At 37.2% G+C, this 14,973-nt stretch overlaps 1 protein-coding gene across 2 annotated transcripts in view; it reads right to left on the minus strand.

The window, feature by feature from the left end:
• The window catches only part of VWC2L (von Willebrand factor C domain containing 2 like), a 230,845-nt gene that overhangs the window by 115,450 nt on the left and 100,422 nt on the right, over positions 1-14,973 (minus strand). The window contains exon 3 of one of the 2 annotated variants that reach the window (XM_070956777.1): positions 1,876-1,919. The exons of the other annotated variant lie outside the window; for it this stretch is intronic. Within the exon in view, the coding sequence (XP_070812878.1) occupies positions 1,876-1,919 (44 nt within the window). Of the gene's footprint in view, positions 1-1,875; positions 1,920-14,973 lie in introns of those variants that run through there. 2 annotated transcript variants of the gene reach the window in all.

A 14,973-nucleotide genomic window follows, 5' to 3' on the forward strand; every position in this document is an offset into this window, starting at 1 on the left:
AATCAGACTAAAGAAAAAAAAATAAACAAATGACTTTCCTCTGCATCACAACAAATACAGATAGTCCTGACTTACAACAGTTCATTCATCTAGTTTGAAGTTACAACGGGACTGAAAAGAATAACCTATGGCCATTTTTCACATTTATGACCACTGCAACATCCCATGGTCAAGTGATCAAAATTCAGACAATTGTCAACTGACTTATATCTATGACAGTTGCAGTACCCCAGGGTCATGTGATCACCTTTTGTGACCTTCTGACAAGCAAAGTCAATGGGGAAGCCAGATTCACTTAACAACTGAGTGACCAACTTAACATTTACATTGATTCACTCAACAACTCTGGCAAGAAAGGTTGTAAATGGGCAAAACTCATTTAAGAAATATCTCACTTAGCAACAAAAATTTTAGGCTCAATTTTGATCGTAAGTCAAGGACTGCCTGTATAAATAATTTTATAACTTATCACCTCTTAAAATACAAGAAATGATTTCTTCTTCTCCTATCTCATCTCTTAGCTATAAATAAATCCTTAAAACCTTGTCATTGCCACCCTGATCAGCAAAAGTCCAAAAATAACACATCTTTTTAATCTTACCAAATACCACCAATTTTATGTTCCTTCCTTTTATTTTTAATAATCCTGATCTTAAGTCCTAAAACATTTTTTCTTTTCATGTTTTCTTTGTTCCTTCTCACAAAATTCTTCAAGGCCTAATTTGTAAATTCAGTATAAGAAAATTATTCAGATCACTCTCTTGGTTTGTGTTTGTATACTCCATTTAATGATTAAGACATCAGCCAGTTTCTTTTCTATGTCCAGTGTAGCATGTTTTTCCATATCACTTTTAAATGATATGGAAAAACTTTCATTTTTAAATCCACTTTCAGATCAGTCTCAGTCTTGTTTGATAACTTGTTTCTCTTTCATAACATTTTTAAACAGGCAGACTCTTGAAATTAATTTCTGGCTCCATTATTCAAAAATATTCTTCAACATGTCCAATGCTAAAATATTTTGCTCCCTTATATATACTGTAAGTCAAATTTAAATGTTCTATTTTAATTGTAATATTTAGTTCCTTCTAGTTCCCTCTAATGTCAAACTTTCAAAGTCCCATCCTATCATATTTTCTCTAAAAGAGGCAAAAGCACACCCACCTCAATGTTTTAAAATCCTTAAACTTGTATTTAAACTTGTTTCTTTTAAGGACTGAAGGAAACTCACCCAGTGTTTTCAGACTTGTCAATCCAAAGTCTCTTAATAGCTGAAAAGCAGTTAACAAGCAATTTCCAAAAGAGATTAGAAAAAGTATAAAATCCATGTTCCTTTGAAAGTGCTGAATATGGTTGAGCAAGATGACTATTTTCTTATCTCCCAGAGTTCTAAAATCACCCAAGACCAAGGAGAACTGTAAAACTGTCTGGGGCACTTATGGGTGATCTCAAGTCCTCTCCTTATTTGGAGGGAAATTACAAAGTGCCTGTCAACTGTCCAATTGGCAAATCCAGAAAAAGAAACTCCTGGGACATTATTTTACCAAGAGTACAAACTTTACTGAATAAATTCACATTGGCACAGAAGAAGCAAAACCAGCTTTGGGCTTCCCATGCAAAAGCATGCATAGTTCATTCCCCCGTTTCCCCACGGGCCACCCACAGTCTATTATGTCTACCAATCACTTCTTTTATTTTATTATTGGAACTGGCCAGCCCCGCTGGGACATCTGCTCAGGGTGTCCTTGAGGGGACAGCAATGTCTAACAGGAACCAACAATGCTTGGATGCTATTCTCCCCCACCCTTGCATTCCAATCCACAACCATCCTATTCTTTGTCAAGCTGCATGCGAAGCGGAATATAGGTGAAAGTTCTAATCAGTCTTGACATGCTGACCCCCCTGGAAGAAGGGTAGACCTGAAACAACAATAAACATACATACACATTATTATTTACAACCCCACTACTGCTGCATTTCTTTTTGGGGCCATTGAGGGTACCTAGTGTGAAACCTCTTAACTAACCTCACTGCCCTAACATCTGGAGCAGCTGCCCACTCAGCTTCTGCTAATGGGTAGCCTTTCTACAGTACTAGGACCTGTAATTTTCCCTTGTGATATCTGGAATCTAGAATCCTTTTGATGTCATAGTGCTCCTCTCCCTTAACTAGGATGGGAGCAGGAGATGGTTCTTTGACTGGCCTCAAACCAGATCCCAGGTTTGAATGGTTAAAATACTGAGCCCATACTTAGGGATAGCTTCCTTGGTGCCTTTAATGCCTCCAGGTTCTTGTGGTCCGCCCAACTTCGAATGGAATCTTACTGCCCACTAAGAACTGCCTCCAGGTGAGAAGAGCCCACGTAAGCCTCCTTCTCCAGATGGCCCACCTCCTCTCAGTATCAGACTTGCAAGATATGTAGGAACATGATTGCAACTTTCCCTTTTAGTTCCTCTGAAGTAAAACCACCCCTATTGCCACATCGTTGACATCTGCCTGGATCAGAAAGACTCATCTGCGTTTGGGTACTTCAAGACTGAATCAGCAGCAAAGAGCCGCTTCAGCTTTTTGAAGGCCATTTGACTTTCAAGGGACCAATTTAGTGGCTGACTCAGTTTGGGCTTCACTCTCCCTCCCATCTTGAACAAGTTGGTGATGGGCAGGGTTATCTGGGCAAACGTGGGGATGAACTGCCAGTATAAGTTTGCAAATCCCAGGAAGATCTGTAACTGCCTCCTGTTCAAGGGGCCTCCCATTCCAGGATTGCTCTCAACTTGCCTGGGTCCATCTTCACCCTATCTTTGGAGATGCGGTACCTCAGGTAGTCTAGGCTGGTCTTTTGGAACTCACATTTGGATAGCTTCGTGTATAGCTGGGCTTTGCACAACTTCTCAAGTACTGTTCTCACTAGCCTTATGTGGTCTTCCATGGTCTTGGTATAAATTAAGATGTCATGTAACACCAGCACTCCTTTGAACAGCTGTTCATGCAGGACCTCATCTATTAATTTAATGAACACTGTGGTGCCTCTTGCAGGCCAAATGGCATCACTGAAAATTGGTACCAAACCAGAGGGCAGTTGAATGCAGTTTTCCACTCATTCTCCTCTTTCATCCTCACTCAGTCCAGCTTAGTAAAGATCTTCCCCTTGGCTAGATAGCCCAGCAAGTCCCTCATGAGGGGGCGGAGATACATATTCTCCATGCAGATGCAATTCAATCCTCAGTAATCTACGCATAATCTCAGAGACCCATCTTCTCTTTAAAAAGTAGCGGGGCAGCCATCCTTGACTTCACTGGCTGGATAAATCTCCTAAGTTCTTGTCTATGTGCCTCCAAAATTCCTCCATCTCCCTCGGCGTCATGGAATACATCTTCGGCTTGGGTAATTTAGCCCCTGGCAAGATTTCAATAGCACAGTCTGTGGGGCAATGGGGCAGGACCATGTCCGATTCCCATTTGCTGAACACCTCTGCTAGGTCGCAGTATTCAAAGGAAATGAGCAGCTTTAACTCCTCACTTCCTTTCAGTGTATTCGCTGACTCCACTTTCACTTTCCTAACTGCCAGCTCGTGCCTGGCATTCGGCATTTTCGCTGGCTCCTGCTGCTTAGCCACTTTTTTCCTCATTCACCACTTGTTGCTCTCCCAATTTACTGATGGGTTCCATTTTTTCAACCAGGCTAGTCCTAGGACCATGGTCTCAATTATTCCAGGAGCCACAATAAAGCGAATAGTCTCTACATGGGTCCCAACCCTGAGGCTCACTGGCTTCATTAGGTAAATTCCTGGTGCCCCTCCCATAAGTGAGCCATCTAACTGGGAGAACTCCATGGGCTGACTTAATTTCCTCAGCCTCAATCCTTGTTTCTCCACTGTCAGAAGGCTAATTAGGTACTGAGTACCCAGTTCAATAAGGCCAGGAGGGCCCCCATTACTCATGAGGAGGGCACCAAAATCTCCACTTGGGTCATCATGGTGTCACTTATCATCGGCTTGTCTTCCCCTTCGCTGTCGTTTTTTCAAAAAAGTTTATTTCTATATTTTCACATTACATGCATAAGTACTTAGTGAACAGCATATTGTCTGGATCAATTTATTTATATACAATAATACTTTTATCACTCCTGATTTCTACCTCTACTGTCCAACCATTTATAAAACAAGTCCCATGTTTGAAAATATTCTGCATCTTTTGTTTTTAATGTCAATCTGTCAATTTCTGTGCAATCTAAATTTTTTTTAGTTACATCAACCTCTGTAGGCGTTTCCTCATTTTTCCAGTACTGTGCAAATACAATTCTTGCTATTGTCAGGACATGTAATATTAAATATAAGTTCCCTTTTTTATACTTTTCAGGTATAATGCCTAGCAAAAATATTTCTGTCTTATAATCTATGTGTTGTTTTAACATGAATTTTTATCCAATATTTCTTTGCTTTTACACATGTCCACCACATATGATAACACATCCCTGGTGTCTGGTTACATTTCCAACATTTGGCGGACATGCTTTTAAACATCTTTGCTAATCCTGCTGGTGGTAAATGCCATCTATAAAACATTTTATATAATTTTTCCTTATATATAGTTGCCATTGTCAACTTACAATTTCTTTCTCAAAGCTTTTGCCATTTATCTAAATCTATAGTATATCCAAAGTTTTTTGCCCATACTATCATTGTTTCTTTTACCTTCCATTCTTAAGCTTAACAAGAAATTGTATATTTTCTTTATCAACTTTTCATCTACTCCTAACATTATTTGGTCAAATATTGTAAGCTCTTTATAGAAACCATAATCCTTAATGTCTTTTTCATATCTCAATTTTATTTGCATATGCGGCAACCATGATAGGTCCACACCTTGATTTTGCAACTCTTGTTTGGTTTAAAATTCCCCTTCCACATTTAAAATATCTTTATATGTTAAGATTTTTTCCAGATTTACTATATTTGGATGTATAAATGCTTCCATTGTTGAGAGCCAAACTAGAATTTTAATGTAAATTTTTGCTTTCACCTTTTCCCATACTGAAAGTAAAGCATTTCTTATATAGTGTCTTTGAAAGTATCTATGAGTTTTGCTTTTGTTATACCATAAAAAAGCATGCCATCCTAATTGGAGATCATGGCCTTCTATCAGCAGTAATCTGTTATGTCTAAGAGTTATCCATTCCCTCACCCATGTTAATACAGCTGCATGGTAATAGAGCTCCCAATCTGGTATTCCAAAGCCCCCATTGTTTTGGGACTCTTGCAACATTTTCAATCTTATTCTCGCTTTTTTTCCTTGCCAAACATATTTCAAAATTATAATATTTAATTCATCAAAGTCCCCCCCCCGCATTTGTGGGGGAGAGGACCATTTAGAACAGGAAAAGTAACTTTGGCAAGATATTCATTTTTATAGTTATGATTCTCCCTACCATTGATAGCTGCATTTTTCCCCATCGATCTAAGTCTTTTTTAATTTGTTGTAACAGTCTTGTATAATTATTTTCCTTAATTGTAACACATCTTGCTGTTAAGTATATTCCCAAGTATTTAACTTTCTTGACTATCTGAAAAACTAATTTCTTTGTCAATTCTCTCTTCTGGTTTTCTGTGAGATTTTTAGCTAAAATTTTAGTTTTATCTTTGTTTGTTATCAATCCTGTGAGTTTCCCATATTCTTCTATTATTCCCATTAATTTAGGGCCTGTTTCCAGTGGTTCTTCTAAAATAAATAATAAATCATCTGCGAATGCTTGTATTTTTCCCTTTTTATTTCCATACGTTTATTTCTAAGTCTTGCCTAATATTTCTATTTAGCATAAGGTGACCAGATTTTAACATTGGTAAAGAGGGACATTGTGGGCGTGGCTTATTTTGTGGGCGTGGCTAGCTGGTCATGTGACTGGGTGGCCATGGCTATGTGTATAGGGTAAGGTGAACAGATTTTAACATTGGTAAGAGGGACACCATTGTGGGTGTGGCTTATTGTGTGGGCGTGGCTTGGAGGCCATGTGACTGGGTGGGCGTGGCTAGCTGGTCATGTGACCGGGTGGCCATGGCTATGTGTATAGGGACTACTCAGAGGGCTGGAAAGTCATTTCTGACAGGTCCTCACACTTTTGACTGGTCCTCACACTTATGACCATCCTCACATTTATGCCCGTGCAGCATTCTTAACAACCATGTCACTCATTTCACAACTGCTTCTCTTCACCATGATGACAAGATAGGGCAAAAACGTAAAATGTGAGGACAGTCTTAAGTTCGAGGACTGGTCAAAAGTGCGAGGACCAGTCAAAAATAACTTTTTCAGCCCTCTGAGTAGTCCATATACACAAAAGGACTAACCAGAGGGCTGAAAAAAGTCATTTCTGACAGGTCCTCGCACTTTTGACTGGTCCTCACACTTATGACCATCCTCACATTTATGCCCGTGCAGCATTCTTAACAACCATGTCACTCATTTCACAACTGCTTCTCTTCACCATGATGACAAGATAGGGCAAAAATGTAAAATGTGAGGACAGTCGTAAGTTCGAGGACTGGTCAAAAGTGTGAGGACCAGTCAAAAATAACTTTTTCAGCCCTCTGAGTAGTCCATATGCATAAAAGGATACAGTAATAGAGAGGGGTGAAGGAAGGGAAGGGAAATTAGAGTAGGAGTGAGGGTAAGAGGGGGAGGAAGAGAGGAGGAGAAGGAGAAAGGAAGAGGAAGTAGGGAGGAGAAGAAGAGGGGGGGAAGAGAAAGTAAGAAGGAAAGAAAAGAGAGAGGTGGTAGGTTTGAGGAGAAAGATTGCTGTACAATAAAAAAGATGAAAGGGAAGAAAGCCAACCCCAAACAAATATAAAGATATTAAGATAAAGAATGAATGGTTAAACTTTAAAGAATAAAAGAGAACAAATATGAATAAATAGCAATAATTAGAAACACACATACAAACATACAATTTATTTTCTTTGAACAGAGTATTTGGCCGGTTCACAAATTTAAACAGTGTTTAGTCACTTCAATTAAATTTACAATTTCTATATTTCCTTTTTGCCATGTTTATTCCTCATCTATTTTTTTAAAAAAACCAATATTACCCTTCATCCTCATCTCTAATCTTAATCAAATTCAATTTTTCCCTTCTATTCTATATTATACCCCTTTCCATTGTCATCTATTTGTATATCCATCCTCACATTGTTTAATTATGTAATTATGTAATACAGTTGTTTAATACAAATTCAACATTTTAATATAAATCAATTAGTTATATAACTATCTTTTTTGTATATTAATCAATATGAACATGAATATTCCAATTATTTCCATGCAATCCAATTTCTTACAAATCAATTAATTATATTTACCAATAATAATAAACCAAATAATTTCCCCCATATATTCCTCCAAACCACAACTTAACCATTTCTGCTTTCAACACAATATACAATTAATAGTATCTCAATTATTACAATTCCCTAGTTAAATACAGCTTTTTTTTCTTTTGTGTTTTAAAATCTTGAACTCTCCTCCTAAATTTCCCATTGTTTGCAGTTTTTCATCTACCTTTCTTGGGGAGGAAAAATAAAAATAAAAATAAATCTCTCTCTGCCTCATTTTGTCACGTTGCACCAAAGATCCTGGTTTCGGTTTCGTTTCTGCAGCTTAGCTAGGGGAAAAAAAAACTGCTTCAGGAACTCTTTACACTGATTGCCTGTAGGGCGGCCCTTTGAAGCCCCGGGCAAGAGTTTAAACAGTTTTTTTTCTTCTAGCCATCAGCTGGGGCTCAAGAGGCAGCGGGACTCAGGAGGCAGAATGAAAAATCGGGACTTTTTTGAAACGCTGCGGGACGCGGGACAAATTGCTAAAAATCGGGACTGTCCTGCCAAAAGCGGGACGTCTGGTCACCTTAATTTAGCACCTCCAATGTTAATATAAATAGCAATGGGGACAATGGACATTCTTGTCTTGTGCCTTTTTTAATATTAAAATTCTCCTTTAAATCCCCATTAACTATTACTTTTGCCATTTGCTTACAATATATTGCCTTAATCATTTTTATAAACTTTTCGCCAAAATCCATATATTCTAACTGTTATATCATAAAGTGCAAATTTACATTGTCAAAGGCTTTCTGTGCATCTAAAAAGATCAGCGCCATTTGTTTTTCCCAGTGCACTTCATAATATTCCAATGTATCTAGTATAAATCTTACATGGTTTTTGATTTGTCTTTTTGAAAGGAACCCATTTTGATCTGGGTGGATAAATTCATTCATAATCTTTTTAATCTCTCTGCCATTATTGATGCAAAAATTTTATAATCTGCATTTAGTAATGATATAGGCCTATAGTTCCTTATTATTTTTTTGTCTCTTTATTGCCTCTGTCAGCTCCATCATTATTTTTTCATTTAACATATTTTTAATATTATCAATGACTTTCAGTAATTTGGCTTTTTCCAGGTATTGCATTATCCTTTCCTCCAGGATTTTTTCTTTGACATATAATTTTTCATAGTATTCCTGAATTATTTTCTTTTTAATCTCATTTTGGAATTGTAAGTTTCCTTTTCCATTTGGTAATTTGCTTATTGATCTCTTCTCTGTCTCTTTTTTTCAGTTTGTAGGCTAACCATCTTCCTGGTTTGTTTGCATTTTAAAAAAAGGTTTGTCTTGCTCTTTTAATACCCTGTGCCAATTCTTCTTTTTCTATTAAATTAAATTTTTGTTTTATTATTTCCATTTGTTTTTTTTTAAGGTTTCCTTTTTTGGATCGTTTTGCAGTTCCAATTCCAATTTTTTATATTCTCCTTCTAATGTCTTTTGGTTTTGTTTTTTCTTTCTATTCTTTCTTGCTGTATGATGTTTGTCCATGGTGTGTCCGCAGGTGGCTGGGAAGGCCTATACGGGCACAGAATGTTCTGCCACTTGTAGGGCAGACATGTGTGGGCACCATTGTTGCAGTATTTGCAGCTCTGGCTTTCCGGAGTGCTTGCTTCTCTTGTTCTATGGTTGTTCTGTTGCAATATTTTCAGGATCAGACTCAATAAATCATTTGAGAATTAAGAGTTCAAATATGTCTCTCTTTATTTACATAAGGCATTCTATATTCACTGAATATTCACAGATAGAAGCAAGGAATGGGTGCGTGCGGCTCCTTATATATACAATGGGTGGAGCTAGATATGGGAGTGGTGAAGTATGAATACATTAAAAAGTGAAGAATAAATTAACCCCTGATATCCCGTTCATTTACTATTTACATAATGGAGAATAAGGCATTTACTTGTGACAAATCCCCCTCTAAATGCCGATTCGATATGCTACACCAATTACATTCAGATTCAGAACAATACAAAACATATAACTTAGAAGTCAGGTATTTATGTTATTTAGATGGCAAAGGTTTTGTTAATATGTCAGCTAATTGTTCTGATGTCTCACAATGCACCGCTTTAATAAATCCATCCTGAGATAACTGTCTCACATGTTTAAATTTTATATCTATATGCCTGGACCTTTGTCCAATGGCATCAGATCTAGATATTTCGATAGCCGCTTTATTGTCTTCATGCATGATAAAAGGCAAAGTGGGTTTTTTCCAAATGTCAGAAATTAAGTCATTAAACCATACAAGATTATTTGCTGCTTTAGATAGACAAACATATTCTGCTTCTGTTGTTGAAGTGGCCACTAAATCTTGTTTGCCAGTGTACCAGTAAACTGGACAACTGTTAAGGAGGAATATATAACCAGATGTACTTTTTCTGCATGAAGTGTCTCCAGCCCAATCCGCATCTGCGTAACATGTGAGATTTGGCTCCTTGACATTATTAGGCTCTAATATCAAACAAAAATCTAGGGTATTCTTTAAATATCTTAATATCCTTTTGACAGCTTCCCAATGGTACATTGTTGGTTTGCTGACATGTCTGGACAATAAATTGAGGGGTAAAGCGATATCAGGTCTGGTCCAATTGGAAATGTAAAGAAGGGAACCTATGATTGATCTATAGAATGTGTTATCTTTGAACTCAGGGGATGATTCATCTGCATTCCTTAGAAAGTCAGTCTGCATAGGAGTGTCACAGGGTTTAGCATCGCTTAAATTACATTTATTCAAGAGCTCTATGATCTTATCTCTCTGAGAAAGCTTGAATCCTCTTCTAGTTTTACTAATTTGAACACCAAGATACTTATTTACTTTGCCTAAAGATTTCAGTGAAAAATGTTCATTTAGCTTTGTTACAAATGTTTCTCTTCTTTCTTTATGTTTACCTATGTACAAAATGTCATCCACATAGATCAATACAAATTCTATGGAATCATCACCCTTTTTTTACAAAGAAACAGTTATCAGCAGTAGTAGCACTGAAATCCATAGTTTTAAGTACTTTTACTAAACAATCATACCATCGTTTACCAGATTGTTTTAACCCGTATAAACTTTTGTTTAATAACCAAGTCTCATTCTTGTTTGTGTATTGACTGTGAGGTGCTCTTACATATATTTCCTTATCTAATTTTGCGTGTAAATACGCAGTCTGTATGTCATATTGGAATACATCGAGATTGAGTGCTGATGCTATAACTAGAGCTGTTTTGACACTCTCAGTTCTTACTGTAGGGGAGTATGTGTCAGTATAATCCTCGGGATATTTCTGTGCATAACCTTGTGCAACTAATCTAGCCTTGTATAGAGTATTGCCTCCCTCTAAATTTTTAATTTTATATATCCACCTAGTGCCAATAATAGTTTTGTCCTTTGGTGCAATTGCAGGTGTAAATACATCTAATCCTCGTAAACTTTCCATCTCTTTTGTCATTGCTGTTTCCCATTTTTCTTTTTCTTTAGGAGGAAGTTTTAACACTTCCTCATATGTATTAGGTGTCGTTGATTCTCCATCCATGTGCATTATATAATCCTTGTACTTATTTGGCATTTGATTTCTGGTATTTCTGATTGTTTTTTCAGGTTTACTATTATTATCATGCAAATATCTTGCTTCCTTTTTTGTTAATGAATCTGTCTTTATTTTGTGTTGACTGTTTGTCCATGTTTTGGTTTTGTTTCTATGTTTGTTGTCATTTTGCTTTTCTATAGTTCTTTTCTCTTGGGGTTTTGTATCTGTGTTGTTGCTTGGGAATATTTCATTAAGATGTATTTTAGACCAGTTGGCCTGTTCATGGAACACAGCTGTTCTGGAAACTATAAATTTGTTATTATTATCAATGAATCTGTATCCTTTTGTACCTGTCTCATATCCCATAAATCTAAGTCTTCTAGACACATTTTCTCCTTTTCTTCTTAATTGTTTAGGTATGTGTACGTCTGCAGTGACTCCAAATATGTGCATGTGTGCTAATTTTGGTTTCCTATTATACATCACTTCATATGGTGTCTTATTTACAATGCTGGACCAAGTTCTATTTTGTAGGGCTATTGACCAGAATTCTATTGTAGGGCTTCTGACCAGAATTGTTTGCTTAAGCCAGCATCTTCCAATGTGCATCTAATCATGGTTTGTAATGTTGAGTTCTTTCTCTCTACAATTCCGTTCTGGAATGCAGAAAATGGGCTAGATGTGTAATGTAACATTCCTTTGTCCTTCAGCCATTGGGAGAATTCCTTAGACATGAATTCACATCCCCTATCTGTCATGATTTGTTTTATTTTAATATTGTGTTGTGTTTCTATGCGTTTGTAAAATTCTTTAAATTTCTGAAAAGTTTCATCTTTTTGTTTTAATGTGTAAACAAATCCATAACGACTATAATCGTCCACAATGGTTAGGAAGTAACGTTTTTTATAAGTGATTGATGGTGTTAGTGGACCAACCAGGTCCATGTGTACCAAATCAAAAATTTTGTTGGTTGACCTTGTTGATTTTCTAGGCCTGGGACTAGTTTTTAGCTTTGTAGACTTACATACTGAGCATTCCAAATAGTTTTCACAATTTTTTATTTTAACACCTTCTGCGTGTTCAGTCATCTTTTGTACTACAGGAAAACTGGCATGTCCTAACTTCCTATGTAAAACATGAGCACACTCATCATGAATTGGCTTACCTATTTTTGGTTTTTTCTCATTATGTGTATCTTTGTGATTATGAGCTACTTTACATTCATCATTGTCACTGTTACTAATGTTTCCATTATCTAGTTCAATACAATCTTCCATATTTGAATCAATGTTGTGTAACCATTTCTCCTTTGTTATTAAATAAGGTAGGCCTCCTTTAATCATTACTGTACCTATATCTATTTTATTTTTCTCCAATGTCGCTTTTCCTTTTGAAAACACAATATTAATATCAGAATCTCTGCTTAGTTTTATGGCACTTAGTATGTTATGAGGTATTTCAGGTATTAGTAATACCCCCTCTATTTTTCCTAGGCCAGGTAAGGTTACATTCCCTCTACCTATTACTTGGACTTTTTCTTGGTTAGCTACCTTTATTACAAATTTATCTTCTACAAATGAAGATAATATATTTTTATTATTAGTGGTATGATTAGTTGCTCCAGAATCAATAAGCCAATTATTGTTCTCAGTTTGTGGTATGTTAGTGTTGCCTTGTTTGTTTAGTCCATTCAGTGAACCAGATTTTCTATCCTTTGAATTATCTCTGCCCCCTCTATGCTCTTTATAATTTGGTGGACTTCTATACCTATGTCTATCAATGGAAGACTGTCTGTAGTTGTATTTATTTCTATATTCTGACCTATGTCTTTCTTTTGAAATTTTGGGGCAATCTCTCCTATTGTGTTCTTTGGATCCACAGTTGTGGCATCTAAATGTTTCATAATATCTTTCTTGAAAAGCTACCTTTCTATATGGTTTGTGTTCTATGTGGTTGTTAGAGCGACTCCTCCTTGAATTGTCTTCAGCTATTAACTTGTTGGATAGACTTTCTATGGATAAGTATCCTAGATTGATTGTGTCTAAATGTGACATATAATTATCCCATGATGGGTCAAGTGAGTTGATGATAACACTTTTCATCGGTCTGAAATCACCTCCCCCCTTAAATGCAGTTCAGCTCTAATTTTGTTTAAAGATATTAAATGTTCACTTATGGAAACCCCTGGTTTTATCCTAGAAGAAAAGAAATCTTTAGATATTCTTGTGGTAGTAGCTACACTATCACTGTGAAACAAATTGAACATGCATTGAATAATTTCTGAGACAGTCAGATTTTGCTTAATGCTGTGATACATTGCAGGAGATACACTAGAAATTAATAAGAAAAATGCTCTATGGTGTAAGCAGTCTAACTTTAGAGTCCAAGGTCTTTTTGGGGGATTAGTGATAAAAAACAGTAAGTTTTCTTTCATAAAGACAACCTGGAGCTGCTGATACCATTCTTGCAAATTAATGCCATCTATTCTCAGCTTTGGGAAGTCACTGGGCAAGTTTCCAATATTATTGGGTCCATTACTTACAACCGGGGGTAGTCCGTGGTCTCGTAAATGCTGGAAATTACAAAACGGCGTGGGAATGCTCGCAACGAGTCTGCACGATCTTTTCAGCAACTCATGTCTTCCTGGGCCGTCTGCGTAGTCTTGTGCATGCGCGTTGCTCATTTCATTCCTGGAGTCGTCGTGAGAGGTTCTCGTCGCTGCGGCTCACTCGCTCTGCTCCTCCTCAGATGAATCGGTCTCCGGCTCGATCTTGGGAGTCCTGACGATAGCGGTTGTTCTTTTTCTTCTATTGAGAGCGTTGGTCCTTGGATCGATCTGCGGTGTGGGGTGGTATCTGCAGGGCTCTCTGGGTTCAGGTGTCGGTGCTCTCGTCGTCTGGATGGGAGCGGGTAGATTTTGAGGCGTTGACTTGCTTGCTTGCTTTCTAGTTGATTTTTTGGTAATCTTCAGTTTCGGTCCAAATGCAGCAAAAACGTTTTCATTGCTGACTTTATTTGTGTGTCTGTTGAATCACCTTCACTTTCTGATTCTGATCCTTCTGAGGTGTGTGACTTTTCTTTTTCATTTTCTTTATCTAGTAATGTCTTTCGCGCCAGAAATTTTGAATCAAGTTTTCTGATTGGCTCTGCTTCGCTCACCTTGGAGGTCTGTTGAAACCAAGATGGCTGCCATTCGAAATTTTGCGCGGGATCACCGTTTTTCTTCTTCACAGCGTTTTTGTCTGTAATCGTATCACTCACTATTTTTGAATCTTTTGGCTTTTCAGTAGCGATGTGCTTCTCTCTCGCTGCTCCGCTGTTTTTCAGCATATCTTGGAGGTTCGCGATGAGGCTTTCATCGTTCTTTTGGCTTTTTAACAGTTTTAATATCTCTGACCTGAGTTCGTTGTTTTCTATTTTGTTTTCCTCTCGGTCATCATTTTCATTTATTATTTCTTCGTCTTCAGTGGTGTATTCTTCAGATTCTCTCGAAATTGCATTTGTGGACTCATCGATTATTTCTTGATCCGTTTCCATTTCTTTGCTGTATGCCCTGGTGTTGGGCCTTTCTCTCTTAGACATATTTAAGTTTTTATTGAGTCAATTTAACCATCCTCTGCTACCAGCTTGTTGCAATATTTTCAGGATCAGACTCAATAAATCATTTGAGAATTAAGAGTTCAAATATGTCTCTCTTTATTTACATAAGGCATTCTATATTCACTGAATATTCACAGATAGAAGCAAGGAATGGGTGCGTGCGGCTCCTTATATATACAATGGGTGGAGCTAGATATGGGAGTGGTGAAGTATGAATACATTAAAAAGTGAAGAATAAATTAACCCCTGATATCCCGTTCATTTACTATTTACATAATGGAGAATAAGGCATTTACTTGTGACATGTTCTTTTGTCTTCAAATGTCTGGCAGCCATGGTGGATCAACGTGTGCCATGTTGATTGATCTTGTGCCAGGGTTTCCCAGGAGGTGGTGTCGATATCCAGGGACTTGAAAGAGGCTTTCAACATGTCATTGTATTACTTCCTTTGTCCCCCATGCGATCGCTTTCTTTGAGACAGCTC

Source organism: Pituophis catenifer, unplaced genomic scaffold (genome assembly GCF_029215685.1).
Source record: "Pituophis catenifer annectens isolate HBS135680 unplaced genomic scaffold, rPitCat1.0.hap2 SCAF_1, whole genome shotgun sequence".
NCBI classification, from domain to species: domain Eukaryota; kingdom Metazoa; phylum Chordata; class Lepidosauria; order Squamata; family Colubridae; genus Pituophis; species Pituophis catenifer.